The sequence below is a fragment of the Chiloscyllium punctatum genome, chromosome 2 (genome assembly GCF_047496795.1).
Source record: "Chiloscyllium punctatum isolate Juve2018m chromosome 2, sChiPun1.3, whole genome shotgun sequence".
Taxonomy (NCBI): domain Eukaryota; kingdom Metazoa; phylum Chordata; class Chondrichthyes; order Orectolobiformes; family Hemiscylliidae; genus Chiloscyllium; species Chiloscyllium punctatum.
Genome location: NC_092740.1, coordinates 53,521,251 through 53,537,884, shown reverse-complemented (window position 1 = coordinate 53,537,884; position 16,634 = coordinate 53,521,251). Strand labels below are relative to the sequence as shown.

Sequence of the window (16,634 nt, the reverse complement as noted above, 5' to 3'; positions counted from 1 at the left end):
GGTTAGGCCACTTTTTGAATACTGTACGCAGTTCTGGTCTCCCTGCTATAGGAAGGATTTGTGAAATTTGAAAGGGTTCATAAAAGACTTACAAAGATGTTGCCAGGGTGGAGGATTTGAGCTGAATAGGCTGGAGCTGTTTTCCCTGGAGCATGGAGGCTGAGGGATGACCTTATAGAGGTTTAGAAAATCATGAAGTGGATGGATAGGATAAATAGACAAGATCTTTTCCCTGGGGTGGTGGAGTCCAGAATGAGAAGGCTTCAGTATAGGGCGAGAGTTGAAAGATTTAAAGGGATCTAAGGGACAACCTTTTCACACAGGGGGTGGTGAATGTATGGAATGAGCTGCCAGAGGAAGCGGTGGAGGTTGGTACAATTACAGCATTTAAAAGGCATCCCAGTGGGTATATAAATAGAAAGGGTTTGGAGGGGTATGGGACAAGTGCTGGCAAATGGGACCAGATTGATTTAGGATATCTGGTCAGCATGGACCAGTTGGACAGAAGGGTCTGTTTCCATGCTATACATCTCTATTACCCTATAAAATGTATCTCTTCGCTATTAACCATCTTACCAAGCGATGTAGTCTGCTAACTTGCTTGACATGCCCACAAACATTTTCATCTGTATCATCTGTTTATACAACAAACAATAATGGTACCAGTTTTGATGCTTGTTGTGCTCCACTGGACACTAGTCACTCTAAAAGCCTTCTACCACTATCCTGTGTGTCCTATTACGAAACCAGTTTCAAGAAAACTTGGTGAGATGTATCTGAATTCTATGTGCTTTAACCTTCTCAGTTTCCCATGTGGGACCTTGTCAAAATCTTTGCTAAAATCCATATACAGAGGAACCTAGATTATCCAAATATCGGATTATCCAAAGGGGATCTCAAGGTCCCGACAGAAACATTACGTCAAAGAGCTATTTCAAACTTGATTTCATCTTTTGTTTACAGGTACAATGATTAAAATGAACTCGGTTCACTGAAATGCTGCAGAGAACAGTCCTGGTCAGTCCAGGCACCGTCTCCAAATAACTGACCTCCTGTCTCTCTCTCTCTCTCCTCCCACACTTCTGAGTTCTACACAGGGGTGAACCCTAAACCCAACCTTCCCCAGATAATGCCTCCAACATTGTCCTGGACAGGTGGAACCTGTCAAAAGCTGTGTGTGTGTGTGTGTGTGTGTGTGTGTCACGCTATGTGGCGACTTACCCCACAAAGGCAGCACCAGTCTTACTGTTGGTGTACGGTTCGGCTGCCCGGGAGTAGGGAATGGAGGTTGAATGGTGGGTGGGGGTAGGGGTTGGGGGAGTGGGGAGCAGGGATGGGCCTGTGGAGTTGGAGTGAATGGGGTTTGGAGGTCAGGCGGGGGTATGTGGGGCAGGGTTGGGAACAGGGGCTGGGGTCTCACGGGTGATGTGCTGCTGCTTCTCTCCTAAACAGGGAGCAGACTTCACAGAAAACTCCGAGCCCCAAAGGAAATCAATTAACTGAATGAAATAGTGCCCGCCCATCTTGTTTGGATAATCAAGGTTCCTCTGTAAATTACACTAGCTGAACTTCCTTCATCCACGACTTGATCAGATTTTTTAAAAATTCAACAAATTTGTTTGACATTACCTTCCTCTGGATGTAGGTTTGCTTGCTGAGCTGGAAGATTCATTTCCAGATGTTTCGTCACCCTATGTAACATCCTCAGTCGAAACAGTGTACATGATTCCTGCTTTCTATCATATAAATACAAAGCAGGAATCATATCCAGTGCTTTGCCTGAGGCCCACTGAAGATGTTACCTAGTACGGTGATGTAACACCTGGAAATGAACCTTCCAGCTCAGCGAACAAACCTACATCCAGAATGAGGTAAACACAATGACTGCAGATGCTGGAAACCAGATTCTGGATTAGTGGTGGAAGAGCCACTAATCGACGGCAAAAGCCCGTCGATTTCGAAGCTCCTTGGATGCTGCCTGAACTGCTGTGCTCTTCCAGCACCACTAATCCAGAATCTATATCCAGAACCTCAACCTGAGCTACAAAATCTTCTCAAAACTCAAAGTCTGTAGTTTGAGGCACGACTGGACCTGTGCCTCACAACACACTTCACATTCAACAACCAAATATATGAACAAATCAACGGCACACCCATGGGCTCACCCAACTCTGGACTCATAGCAGAAGTGGTAATGCAAAGATTAGAACAAACAGTCTTACCGCAAATTCAACCCAAACTCTGGGTCAGATATGTGGATGACACCTTTGTAACCATTAAAAACACAGAAATAGAGAACACACACCGGATCACCAACGCCACACTCACAGGAATCCGATTCACTAGAGAGGAAGAAAAGGACAACCAACTCCCATTCCTAGACGTGATGGTACAGAGAACACCGAATGGAGAATTCACCACAAAGGTATACAGGAAAGCCACACACAGACCAAGTCCTAAACTACGAAAGCAACCACCCCAACACACAAAAGAAGTTGCATCAAGACACTATTCAAAAGGGCCACAACACACTGCAGTACACCAGAACTGCAAAAAAAAAGGAAGAAGAATACCTATACAATGTATTCGCCAAAAACGGATACCCGCGCAATTTCATCAACAGATGCCTAAGGGAAAGACAATGGAATGAGGACATGCCACAACCCAAAGGACTAGCCACACGACCATACATCAAGAGCATTTCCAGACTACTGCAATCACTAGGACTCATAACAGCACACAAACCAACAGCCACTCTCAGACAACAACTCACCAGAACGAAGGACCCGATACCCAACATGAGCAAAACCAATGTAGTGTACAAAATCCCATGCAAGGACTGCACAAAACACTACATAGGACAAACAGGAAGACAGCTAACGATCCACATCCATTAACACCAACTAGCCAAGAAACGACACGACCAGCTATCCTTAGTAGCCACACACGCAGATGACAAGCAACATGAATTTGACTGGGACAACACTACTATTATAGGACAAGCCAAACAGAGAACAGCCAGGGAATTCCTAGAGGCATGGCACTCATCCACAGATTCAAGTAATAAGCACATTGACCTGGACCCAATATACTGACCACTGCAGCGGTCAGTTGGAACTGACAACCGGAAGCGGCAGATTCAAACCACTACAAATGCCGGAGGAAAGATCACAGAAGCGCTTCACAGGAGGCTCCCAAGCACTGAGGATGTCACCTAGACAGGGGACGAAACGTCTGCAACACAAACTCCCAGCTCGGCGAACAGAACCACAACAACTTCTCAAAACTCACTATGACCTTCTTCTGACAAATCCATACTTACTATCCCTAATTAACCCATGCCTTTCCAAGTGGATATTAATTCTCTCCTTCAACATTTTCTCCAATTGTTGACCCAATAATTTCCTAGTTTATCTCCATCATCCTTCTTGAAAAGTGAAACCAAATAAGCCATCCTCCAATCCACTGGCACTTCTTTGTGACCAGAGAGGATTTAAAATTTTATGTCAGAGTCCCTGCAATTTCCTACCTCACCTCCTACAGCAGCCTGGGATGCAATTCATTCAGACCATTTTTAAACCTGACAGAGACTGCAATACCTCTCCACTTCCTATGTCAAACTCTACAAGTTCCTCACAGTTCCTTTTCCTGAATTCTAGATCTACATTCTCCTTTTCCAGATTGACGACCAAAGATAGGTATTCTATAACTTACTAATAACCCATTCCTATTAATTTCCCCATAAAGGCTCCATGTTGAACCTGCACTCTCCCAATTACTTTTGAATGACCATAAAACTCTGCTGCAGACTTGTCTGCAAGGTGCAGCTCCCAGTCAACTTTGTCCAGATCCAGCTTTATTTTAATAAAATTTGCCTTGTCCCAATTCAAAGCCATCCTTTGCAAGCCATCTTTTTCCTTGTCCATAACAAATTAGAATCATACCATGTTGTGGTTGCTATTGCTAAAATTCTCCCCCACTGTCACATTGAACACTTGTCTGGCTTCTTTCCCAGAACCAGATCCAGCATTGTGTCATTCCTTGTTGGGCATTCTACATATATTGAGACCAAAAAAAATTCCCTTAGATACATTTCAAGAGATCCACTTGTCTAAACCCTTAGCACTATGACTATCCCAATTTACGTTGGGGAAGTTGAAATCTCCTAGTATTACATAGTTATTACTCTTACACAAGTCTGTGAAGTGTCTACATATTGGCTCCACGATTTCCCATTGATTCTTTGGTGAGCTATAAAACACTCCCAGTAAAGTGAACTGACCTTTTAAAGTTCCTAAGTTCTACCTACAAAGCCTTGTTTGAGGACCCTTCCAAGAGATCATCTTTCCTTACTGCAGTAAATTGAGACTTTAATTAATAGTACTACACCACCATCCTTTTAAACCCTCCACTGTCTCGTCTAAACATTCTGTATCTTAATGTTGTCAGTTGCCAATCCAGCTCTCCCCTCAACCATGTTTCCATGATGGCAACAATATCACAATTCTATGTGTCAAACCTTTAACTCATCAGAAACAAAAACAGAAGGTGCTGGAAAAGCTCAGCATCTGTGAAGAAAAATCAGAGTTAATGTTTCAAGTCCAGTGACCCTTCCTCAGAACTGACAGTAGCTCGGAAAATGCTGGTTTATATGCAGAAGATAGGGAGGGTGTAAAGAGTAAACGATAGGTGAGGATAGAGCCCAAACAGAGCGAAGAACATTTGGACAAAGGAGTGATAACAATCTGGCTACAAGAGTGAAAAGCTGTTAATGGAGACTGTTAGTGGCTAACAATAGATAGTGTACAGAAGTTTTTTAAAAATCACAACGCCAGATCATAGTCCAACAAGGTTATTGGAAGCACTTGCTTTCAGAGTGCTGCTACTTCATCAGTTAGCTGTGGAACAGGATCATTAGACACAGAATTTAATCGCAAAAGATTAGTGTCACGCAACTGAACTGTAATCTTTTGCTGTAAATTCTGTGTCTTATGATCCTGTTTCACAGCTACCTGATGGAGCAGCACTCAAAGCTAGTGCTTCCAAATAAACTTGTTGGACTATAATCTGGGTGTTGTAATTTTTAACTTTGTCCATCCCAGTCCACACTGGCACCTCTACAGCAATAGGTACTGTGTAATGGCAGACTATGTTATTTTGTTATCACAAGATGGATAGATTTGTGATCAGTAATCAAGGGTTACAAGGTAAGTGAGGAGGTGAAGACTGTCAGCCAAGATCCAATTGAATGAGTAGGCTCAAGGGGCTGCACAGCTGACTCCTACTCTTATTTCTTATGATCTTATACATAGCTACGAAGTACTTAATCAAGACCAATCACTAACGTGAAAATGTGCCAAACTTCAAACTTGCCCTCTTTCTGCAGTACAATAATTTGCAGAACAACAAATACCTCCACAGAAAGGCACAAGACAGAGATGCCAACAAAACAGTAAAATACAGGCTTTATTCACAATTCATCATTGATTTTTCTCTTCAAGTAACTTTATAAGCATTTTTGTTTTTCCATTTGACAGAAGTGTCTCTGAAATAGATAATGAAACTGCACACTATCCAGACAAAACCAAAAACAGAAATCCTGAAATTTACCAGATTCCTAACAAATCTAATGTCTAAAATTTTAAAAGGCACTCAGTTCTTCAATTACACACTGATGAAGGTACACAAAGGAAGAAAACGATTATCTCAAAGTTGATTGCGGCAAATCAGGGATGTAGAGGTGTGGAGAACATGCCAAAAAAGTGAGAGAAGCAATCAGAAAGCAGGCAGATGTTAGTAATATTTATAAATACAACCAAACTTGAATGACAATTCAGAACATATCAACAAAAAAAATCATTAAGTGAATAAACTGAATCAGTGAAATGATTATTAGTAAGGTCCTCAGTAATTTGAGTGAAATACAACTTTAAACAATAAAAACTAGATGATAATTCATGACAGTAATTAAAATTATTTTTTGATTGCCTCTAATAGAAAAAGGTTTATATTTTTAAGTGTTATGTCTGATAGTATGACTGTCAGGTTGTTGCCTCGGACTAGTCAGAGTCAACGCTCCCAATTTTGGTACTGTTCTTAATATTATAATTTCTAAGGAGAAAGTGAGGACTGCAGATGCTGGAGGTCAGAGTAGAGAGCGTGACACTGTAAAAGCGCAGCAGGTCAGGCAGCATCCATGGAACAGGAAAAATCAACGTTTCAGTAATAAGCCCTTCATCAGGAATGTATTTCTAATAGCTAGGTGGATGCCAGGTGGTCCGTTTGGTTTCATTTCCTGGTTGAGATTTTGCAGTGATTGATGCAACTGATTGGCTGACTAGGACATTTCAGGGAGCAGTTGATAATCCATGAGATCACACAAAATAGTAACAGGAACAGGCTGTTCAGCCCCTCGAGACTGCTCCATCATTCAATATTCAGTGGGGGGAGCTGTTGGAGGTGGGGTTGCACCAGGTTGGGGGGCAGGGTTGGACCAGGTTGGGGGCGGTGCTTGCACACTTTGTGCTGGTGGGAGGGAGGGAGGGGGGCAGGGTGTCGCACGCTGTGTGCTGCTGCATCTCCTGAATAGGGAGCAGACTTTAAAACTCCAAGCCCCAGAGGAAAGGCATTTAAATCGATTTTCCGAATAATCAATTATCCGAATGAAATAGTGCCTGCCCATCTTGTTCAGATAATTGAGTTTCCACAGTAAAAAGGACCAGTCCCACAGTTCTCAGTATCAAGCATTTCCGAAGACATTCAACCCTTTGAGAAAAGAAATTCCTCCTTATCTCAGTCTTAAATAACATAATTTTATTCTGAGACTATGACTTTGGTCCTAGGAGCTCCCATGAAGTGAAATCTCCCTTCAGCATTTACCCCATCAAGTCCCTGAAAAGAACCTTATATGTCTCAGTGAGATCACCTCTCACTCTTCTACATGCTGGAGAGTAGAGTCCCAACTCTCTAGCCCTTTGATCATAAGACAATCTCTCCACACCTGGGATCATGCTAGTGAACATTCTCTGAACTACCTCCAATAAAATATCATTCCTTAAATAAACAGAACCAAAGTTGCTTGCAGTACGTGGTCTCACCACCACCTTGTATAGTTACAGCAAGACCTCCCTACAGTTATGCACCAACCATCTTGCATTATGCACCAACATTCCATTAGCCTTCCTGATTACCTGCTGCACATGTGCTAACTTTCTATATTTTGTGCTTAAGTAGGCTCAGTCCCTTCATGTTGCAGCTATCAGTTGCTTTGCTTTGTTTCAATAATATACTGTTCTTTCATTCTCCCTTCCAAAATGAACAACTTCACATTTTCCCACATTGTAGTCCATCTGCTAACTTTTCACCCACTTAATTATTCTATTAAGACCTCTCTACAATCCTGTTGTATCCCCTTCGCAACTTAGCATGTCACCTATTTTTGTGCTGTCTACAAATCTGGCTACAGTATATTCGCTTCCTTCTTCCACTGACCCCCCACTGATTGCAGATTGCCAAACCGAAAAAGAATGCCTGATCCTCACTTTCTGTTTCCTACCCATTTGCCAATTCTCTATCCACATCAACATGCTACTGCTGACACCATGGGCTCTTACGTTTTGACTTAATATCTTGAGAGGTCCCATGCCGGACACCTTTTGGAAATCCAAACACAACACATTTAGTCGTTCATCTTTATCCATTCCACACTGCTATGGGTCTGGAGTCACATACAGGGCAGCCCTGATTAGGATAGCAGATTTCCTTCCATGAAAAAGATGAATGAACCAGATAGGTTTTTCCTGATAAACAGCATGGTCATTATTAGATTCTCAATTCCAGAAATTTATTGAATTCAAATCTCACCATATGCAATGGCAGAATTTGAACCCAGGTCCCCAAAACATTAGCTGAGTTTCTGGTTTAATAGACAAGCAAAAATATCACTTTGTTATCACGGCCCCATAAGTGCTCATTAATTGCTAAATGTCTAATTCATAACATGGGTGAGTTGATGGTGATTTTCTTAAAAGAAAACCTATCCAACTTTCTGCATCGTCCTGCTACTCAATCTGGATTCAGCTGATAGTTCCTCCAATTAAACATGGAGGAGAATAAAAATCTTCTGGCATTGCCTCAAACTTCTTGCCCTAAACTCAAAATTAAAATCCTCCCCATCATTCTAGACTCAGTCAAACTATCACAACCTCAATATCCTATCTAACCTTAAGTAATGCTTCTGACTTCAAATCCACGCCATCATAATAACACCATTTTTCCACCTCCATACAATCACTCATTTCCACTGCTAGGTTTAGCCCATCTGTCACTAAAATTTCAGCCATGCTTTTGTTAACCTACAAAATTTAATTTTCCAAGGCTGTTGGCTTGCTTCCCTCATCTTCCACCAATCACAAACTTAAGCTCTTCCAACCTTTAGCTACCCCATCATCCAACTTGGATGCATCCACCTTGTACTTGATAGTCTATAATCAGCTCCAGGTCCAATGCTTCGGCTTCAAAAGAACCAGAGTTCAAATCCTGCCCCAAATACTCAAAATTCTGCATTACTCAAACTATGACCATTTTTTTTCTTTTTCACATCCCACATTTGTCAATAGTTGGTGTTGTCTTCTGACAAAACATTTAGTTTTTACTCACTGGAAAAATGAGAGGAGATGTTTTGAAACAAAAGCCCAAGGAGTCTTCTTTGGGTAGATGTTGAGAGGATGCTTTCTCTGAAGTAGTAAGTTTGCAAAATCATACCAAAATTGGAGGTGAAGTGGACAGTGAAGAAGGTGACCTCAGAGTAAAATGGGATCTTGAACAGATGGGCCGATGAGCAGCGGATGGAGTTGTATTTAGATAAATGTGAGGTGCTGCATTTTGGAAAGGCAAATCAGGGCAGGACTTATACACTTAATGCTAAGGTCTTAGGGAATGTTGCTGAACAAAGACCTTGAAGTGCAGATTCACAGTTCTTTGAAAGTTGATTCGCAGGTAGATAGGATAGTGAAGGCGGCATTTTGTACGCTTTCCTTTATTGGTCAGAGCACGGAGTATAGGAGTTGGGAGGTCATGTTGCGGCTGTACAGGACATTGGTAAAAACAATGACTGCAGATGCTGGAAACCAGATTCTGGATTAGTGGTGCTGGAAGAGCACAGCAGTTCAGGCAGCATCCAAGTAGCTTCGAAATCGACGTTTCGGGCAAAAACCCTTCATCAGGAATAAAGGCAGTAAGCCTGAAGCGTGGAGAGAAAAGCTAGGGGGGGGGGGGGGGGGGAGGAGGGGAGAAAGTAGCATAGAGTACAATGGGTGAGGGGGGTGGGGGAGGGGATGAAGGTGATTGGTCAGGGAGGAGAAGGTGGAGTGGATAGGTGGAAAAGGAGATAGGAAGGTAGGACAAGTCATGGTGCGGGTGTCCCGGAGATGTTCACTAAAGCGCTCTGCTAGGAGGCGCCCAGTCTCCCCAATGTAGAGGAGACTGCATCGGGAGCAACGGATACAATAAATGATATTAGTGGATGTGCAAGTAAAACTTTGATGGATGTGGAAGGCTCCTTTAGGGCCTTGGATAGAGGTGAGGGAGGAGGTGTGGGCGCAGGTTTTACAGTTCCTGCGGTGGCAGGGGAAAGTGCCAGGATGGGAGGGTGGGTTGTTTGGGGGCGTGGACCTGACCAGGTAGTCACGGAGGGAACGGTCTTTGCGGAAGGTGGAAAGGGGTGGGGAGGGAAATATATCCCTGGTAGTGGGGTCTGTTTGGAGGTGGCGGAAATGTCGGCGGATGATTTGGTTTATGCGAAGGTTGGTAGGGTGGAAGGTGAGCACCAGGGACTTTCTGTCCTTGTTACGGTTGGAGGGGTGGGGTCTGAGGGCAGAGGTGCGGGATGTAGACGAGATGGGTTGGAGGGCATCTTTAACCACGTGGGAAGGGAAATTGCGGTCTCTAAAGAAGGAGGCCATCTGGTGTGTTCTGTGGTGGAACTGGTCCTCCTGGGAGCAAATCCGGCAGAGGCGGAGGAATTGGGAATACGGGATGGCATTTTTGCAAGAGGTAGGGTGGGAAGAGGTGTAATCCAGGTACCTGGACAGGACATTGGTTAGGCCACTTTTGGCATACTGCATACAATTCTGGTCTCCCTCCTATAGGAAGGATGTTTTGAAACTTGAAAGAGTTCAGAAAAGAATTACAAGGATGTTGCCTGGGTTGGAGCTACAGGGAGAGGTTGAGTAGGCTGAGGCTGCTTTCTCTGAAGCATCGGAGACTGAGGAGTGACCATAAAGAGGTTTATAAAATCATGACGGACATGGATAGGGTAAGTAGACAAGTTTTTTTCCCTGGGGTGGGGAGAGTCCAGACTGGAGGGCATAGATTTAGGGTGAGAGGGGAAAGATTTAAAAGGGAGCTAAATGGCAACGTTTTCACACAAAGGGTGGTGCGTGTATGGAATGAGCTGTCAGAGGAAGTAGTGGACTCAAAAATAAAAATTGCAGATGCTGGAATCCAAGGTAGACTAGCAGGAGGCTGTGAGAACACAGCAAGGCAGGCAACATCAAGAGGTGAAGAAGTCCACATTTTGGATTAAACGTTTCTTCCGTCCTGTTGCTGCCTGCCTTGCTGTGTTCTCCCAGCCTCCTGCTTGTCTACCTTAGATTCCAGCATCTGCAATTTCTTTTGTCTCTAACCAAGTTTGTACCACCGCAAAGTTTCTTCAAAGGATGCTCCCTCAGAGTCCTGGAAGGGTTTAAAGGGATATAGGCAAAATGCTGGTAAATGTGACGAGATTAATTTCAGATATCTGGTCAGCAGGGACGAGTTAGATCTAAGGTTCTGTTTCTATGCTATAATCTTCATGACTCTATAAGTGAAGTGAATCGAAAGACAGGGAATACAGTTTAAAAATAAGAGATCTCATATTTAAGACAGAAATAAGAATGCATTTGAGCAAGAATGTGCGTAACTGAAGAATCATTTTCCTCTTTTTAATTCAACTATTTTGAAGTAAAAATTAACATTCCAGCAAAGCAATTTGTGACATTACACTCAAGTTGCTATGTAAATACAAATTGTAGCAGTTGACCTAATCACATCATCGGTTTTGGGATTTGACTTGACCAGGCATAAGTTAAACTAGGATCATAACAATTCACATCATTCAAATATTCCAACAAGAACTAATTTCTATTGTACACACTTGCATACATCTTCTGCCACCACCAATTTCACGTGTGAAAATACTCTCTCTCCAGGTTTTTAGTTATAAACTTGACAGATTCACGCTTATCCCCCTTCCCAGACTCAAATGGACAGCCCATATACAAGTCTTTGATCTATTAATCTCCATCCTCCAGTGCTTTTCCACAATTCTCTAAACATTCGTGTTCTCATCATCCCCACCTTATAACTTAATGTCATTTGCACACATCATAAAATATGGACTTTCTGCTTAGTTTAAACAAAGCAATCCAACTTTGACTTTGTAACTCTCACTCAGCCTACACCACTTGTTATACTTTTCTTGGCTGCCAATCATTTCTTCTTATATAGAGAGGATATAGCAGTGTTGAGAAAGTTTTTTTAAAAATCACAATGCATTCAAAACCAATGGAAAGAGTTCTGACCATACGTACAAATCAATTTCAAATAGATAGTGACACCATAACTGGCAACTGCATCAAGATTACTACCAAAACTAAACAAGAAAATTAAGGTGTTTGCACTCAAAAGTGTTATTGTAGCATATTATCACAGGTAACCAAAAATGATAGTCATAAGACTTGATCAAAATCCTAAAAAGGTGCAAATTCAGAATTGGAATTACAAACCAATCGATGAAACATTAGCATTGACACACAGACAACAAGATCGCTAGAAGAGCCTAGTCCTATACTTAAATCGGAGTTGGAAAAAATCAAAACCACAACATTATGAGTTAAACATCAGTATGATTAACAAAAGTTCACTTATAATCATGGTATTGTAAGGCTGTAATAAGTATTTTAAAATAGTCAGTAGCTTTACAAACAGAGGTCATTCCACACGACCGTGAGCAACTGAGAACTGATATCCAGGAATCACAAAACACACACTTTCCGATAACCTGTAATATTCTAATTTCCAGGACGCAAGTCTGACAGTAGCGTTGGCACATACCTTCCTGATCAAATTTATAAAAGTATATTTTTAAACTTCGGAATAACTCAGTTCTTTTCAAATGATTAAGCATTCGCATTCCCAGTTCATTTTATGACACACCTGATCTACTACAAATCAAACTATTCTCCCAAATGAAGCGATTCACAACAGACACGTTCAAGCGATATAACAGCAGTAACAAGTAAACAAAAGCAGAAAAGGTCAAAAATCTATCCAGATTTCCTCCAACAGTCACACCACATTTCTGATATCCACAGACAACCTCCAACGTCATTCCAGGTCCTGTAAAGTATCAGTAACGTAGAATATTCCAGCATTGCAGTATCAAACACATTTAAAAATGTACATTGCTCAATAGTGAGGCAATTTTGAACATCTCTAACATTCAAAACCTCAATTTGTATGTGGTAAATACTAGCTAGGAAATGAGCTTCCGGCTGTGTGAACTATGAATTCACACTCCTCGTTAGCAACAGATAAAGTATGTTGCGTTGTCTTCTTTTCTATTAGCTTTATGTTTACAATTATTTTAGGTCAGGTGTGATGGAAGGCCTACGGCTCTGGTTCTTTGTTCTCAAGAACCTTCCTTCCCTCCCTCCTGGCCCCCCCTTGACAAGCCCCTGGGCCGCTGTCTGGTGCGGGCCGTTTCTCGCTCATTACTCACTGGTTGGTTGGGGGAGCCGTAAGCGGGATCGCCACTTCTTCCTCTTCAAACTCATGCCCGTCGAAAGAATCCACTTCGTCCGGGGGCATGGGGAGGGCAGGACTGTTGGTGAGAGGGGCAGCCCCGACAGTAGGTTCGGAAAGGAACGGAGCCGGAGGCGGCGGCGGTGATGATGATGAGGATGGTGGTGGCGGTGGCGACGACGATTCAGACTCGAGAGGCCGCACGGAGCTCAATTCCGGCACTTTCTGCGGGGAAGACTGGAAAACAGCCGTCTCGCCATCTGCGCCCGGAGCCGCCACGGTCACAGCAGCCGCCAACAGGCACTCGTTCCCGACTTCCGCCGCCATCATGGTCACAGCCCCGCGAACTGGCGCACACACACAATAACAGGGGGGTATCGGAGGGGCGGGTGGAAGAGGAAAAACTTTTTATGTCTAAAACCATCAACATGCGACAGGAGTGGGGTGGGGAAAGTGGAGACGCAACTTTAGCACGGGAGCAGTCGGCGGAGAGGAGAGTTCATGACTTCATCTGTCTTTCTTCCTTCCGTCCGTCCGCCCGCCAGTCAGTCAATTAGTTAGTGACAGGGGAGGTTGGAAGCCGCAAGGCCACTCAGTCGCTCCGTGTGGGTGGGGAGCGAACGGGGGGGGGGGCGCTTGCTCACTCAAACTCCGGCTCCAAGCGGGTGAAGGCTGGAGCGCGAGACGCAGCTCGCGGTGCAGCCGTTGAACAGTGGCTAGCGCACGCGATCCAGACGGTTCAGGTCCGCGGCCCAGCTTCTCAGTCACAACACTAGACGCACAGTAAGTGTAAACGAAGAATAATATCCTTTCTCTCACACACACTCCTCGCCTCTTGCGCAACTTTACTTGTGCTATATCCGTTTCAGGCCCGAGAAATCGACTTCAATCCGGGGAAACGATGTGCTCTGCAATCCCGCAACACCTCGGGCTACAGAAATCAGGATGCGTGGGCATATCGTGTGTGTCTTTGTGTGCAAAAGAAAGACAATGAAGGAAGCTGATTTGTTAGTCTTCGTTTTTGGGTATTACGTTTATTCGCTCTGACTGAAAACGTAAAGACTGTTGAGCTGCATGTTACTTCTGATAAGATATCCTCGGGCGTTTACGTCACGTGTGATCTGTCTTACTCCTGATCCTGAGATCTCACTGAGGAGTCTTCCTCGATGTCGACAACCGAGTATCAGATGTCGAACTTCCGCATCTTTTCTATAAACGAACATGAATGAGGTTGTTGTGCGAAAGTCAACAAACCTCAACTTCCTTATTTATTTTTATCACAAGCTTTTTTTAAAAAAAAATCAAAGTTACTTATCAACTAGTAACCTACTGAATATGTAAACATCTATTTTAAATACGTTTCACAGGGAAACGCACCAGTCCACGTTAACTTGCTTACTGTCAAAATAGTAGTTGGAACCACATATAGAATCATAGAAAAATTAATGGACAGGGAAAGGCCAACTGATCTATTAGGCCTGCCCAATCACAGTTATGTTGCAATTAAATGCAATACAGACTTTATTTATAGACTCAGATGTACAACATGAAAATAGATCCTTCGATCCACCTTCTGGATTAGAGTGGTGCTGGAAAAGCACAACAGTTCAGACAGCATCCGAGGAGCAGGAAAATCGACGTTTCGGGCAAAAGCCCTTCATCAGGAATACAGGCAGAGTGCCTACAGAGTGGAGAGGTAAATGAGAGGAGGGTGGGGGTGGGGAGAAAGTAGCACAGAGGATAATAGATGAATGGGGGTGGGGATGAAGGTGATAGGTCAGGGAGGAAGCAAAGAGTAAATGAGTGAATGGGGGTGGGGATGAAGGTGATAGGTCAGAGTGGAAGGTGGAGTGGATAGGTGGAAAGGAAGATAGGCAGGTAGGACAAGTCATGGGGACAGTGCTGAGCTGGAAGTTTGGAGGTGGGGGAAGGGGAAATGAGGAAACTGGTGAAGTCCACATTGATGCCCTGGGGTTAAAGTGTTCCGAGGCGGAAGGTGAGGCGTTCTTCCTCTAGGCGTTGGGTGGTGAGGGAGCGGTGGTGAAGGAGGCCCAGGACCTGCATGTCCTCAGCAGAGTGGGAGGGGGAGTTGAAATGTTGGGCAACAGGGCGGTGTGGTTGATTGGTGCGGGTGTCCCAGAGATGTTCCCTAAAGTGGTCTGCTATGAGGATGCCTAAACTTAACTCTGCTTAACTCTTACCTGCTCATACCTTATACACTTTCTCAAAATAAGGAGACCAAATCTGCACACAATATATCAGGTGTGGCTCATCAATGCCCTGCATTATTGCAGCAAGACATCCTTGTTCCTGCATTTAAACCATCTCACTATGAAGGCAATATACAGTTTGCTGTCTGCTGCCTATTTACAATCAGAGAAACTCTACGGTTTTGAAAGAGACCATTCGATCCATTGAGTCCATACTGATCCTCATAGCATCCCACCTAGACCTAGGCCCCTTTGCATTTACCATGGCTAATCCATCTAGCCTGCACATCTTCAGATTTGGGGAGGAAACCAAAATACCTGCCAGAAACCACATGGACAGAACTCTATGGAGAATGTGCAAATTCAGCCTAGGCTGGAATCAAACCTGAGTCTCTGGCACTATGAGGCAGCAGTATTAACCACTGAGCTACCACGCTGCTCATTTTCAGTGATTGATGCACATGCACACTCAGGTCTTGTTGAACATTCCCTTCTCTCAATTTACAGCAATTCAAATAATAATCTGCCTTTCTATTTTTGTTACCAAAGTGGAGAACCTCACATTCCTACCTTACTCCCACAGCCTTTCCAAATCACACTGCCACATCTCTGTATCATCCTCACAGCTCACCCTTTCCACCCAGTTTTGTGTCATCTGCAAATTTTGAAACTTTTAGTCCTTTAACATACATCGTGAATAACTGGCGTCCTTGTACTGATTCCTGTGGTACCCCACTAGTCACTGCCTGACATTCAGAAAAAACCCACGTTTTCCTCCTAGTTGTTTCAAGTCTACCAATCAATATTCTATCCACCTCAATACACTACCCCAATCGCATGCACTTCAATTTTACACATTAATCTCCTGTAGGACTTTTTTGAAAGCTTCTGAAAGACCAAATAAACCACATGCACTGGTTCCCATGATCAACTCTACTAGTTACAGCCTTGAAAAATTCCAGTAGATTTGTCAACCACAGTTTCCCTTTTGCAAATCCGTGCTGAATGTGTCTGCTTCTACCACTATTTCTAAGTGCTTTGCCATGAAATCCTTGATAAAGGACTCAAGCATCTTCTCTAATTCCAACATCAGAATCACAGATCTATGATTCCCTGGCTACTTTGTATCCTGCACCTTTTCAAATAGTAGAGTCACATTAGCTACCCACCAATCTGTAGGAACTGTTCAAGAGTCTAAAGAATCTTGGAAGATGACCACCGATGCATCCGTTATTTCTATGACTGCTTCCTTAAGTACTCTTTAATGTAGATTATCAGGCCCTGGTAGATTTATCAGTCTCCATTCCTATAAATTTCTCCATTTCTCCACTGCACTTGTCTCCAATTTTGTTTTACCTTCTAGCCACTGTTAGGTCTAAACCATTTAGTTTTTGACTTAGTTTGGGATCAGATAGAGTACCAAATTTTAAACGCTATATGATTGTCAACAAAAAAAAATGCATCCTTTATTCTCCATACCAATTGCTTGCTTCTGTTCTGAAATCCACCTCCTCTATTTGTCACCTTCAGACTCAAATCTTCTGATGCTCCACCATTCCTATTCTCTACTGTATGCAAATG

At 43.3% G+C, this 16,634-nt stretch overlaps 1 protein-coding gene across 2 annotated transcripts in view; it reads right to left on the bottom strand.

Moving 5' to 3' along the window:
• rasa1b (RAS p21 protein activator (GTPase activating protein) 1b) overlaps positions 1-13,784 on the bottom strand; it is a 192,723-nt gene extending 178,939 nt beyond the window's left edge. Inside the window, exons 1-2 of one of the 2 annotated variants that reach the window (XM_072582822.1) lie at positions 13,693-13,784; positions 12,821-13,190 (exon numbers count right to left, since the gene is read on the bottom strand). In XM_072582822.1, coding sequence (XP_072438923.1) covers positions 12,821-13,173 — 353 coding nt within the window. In that variant the 5' untranslated portion in view covers positions 13,174-13,190; positions 13,693-13,784. Of the gene's footprint in view, positions 1-12,820; positions 13,191-13,487; positions 13,596-13,692 lie in introns of those variants that run through there. The other variant, XM_072582817.1, reaches the window with a different exon arrangement.
• Positions 13,785-16,634: the final 2,850 nt, after the last annotated feature.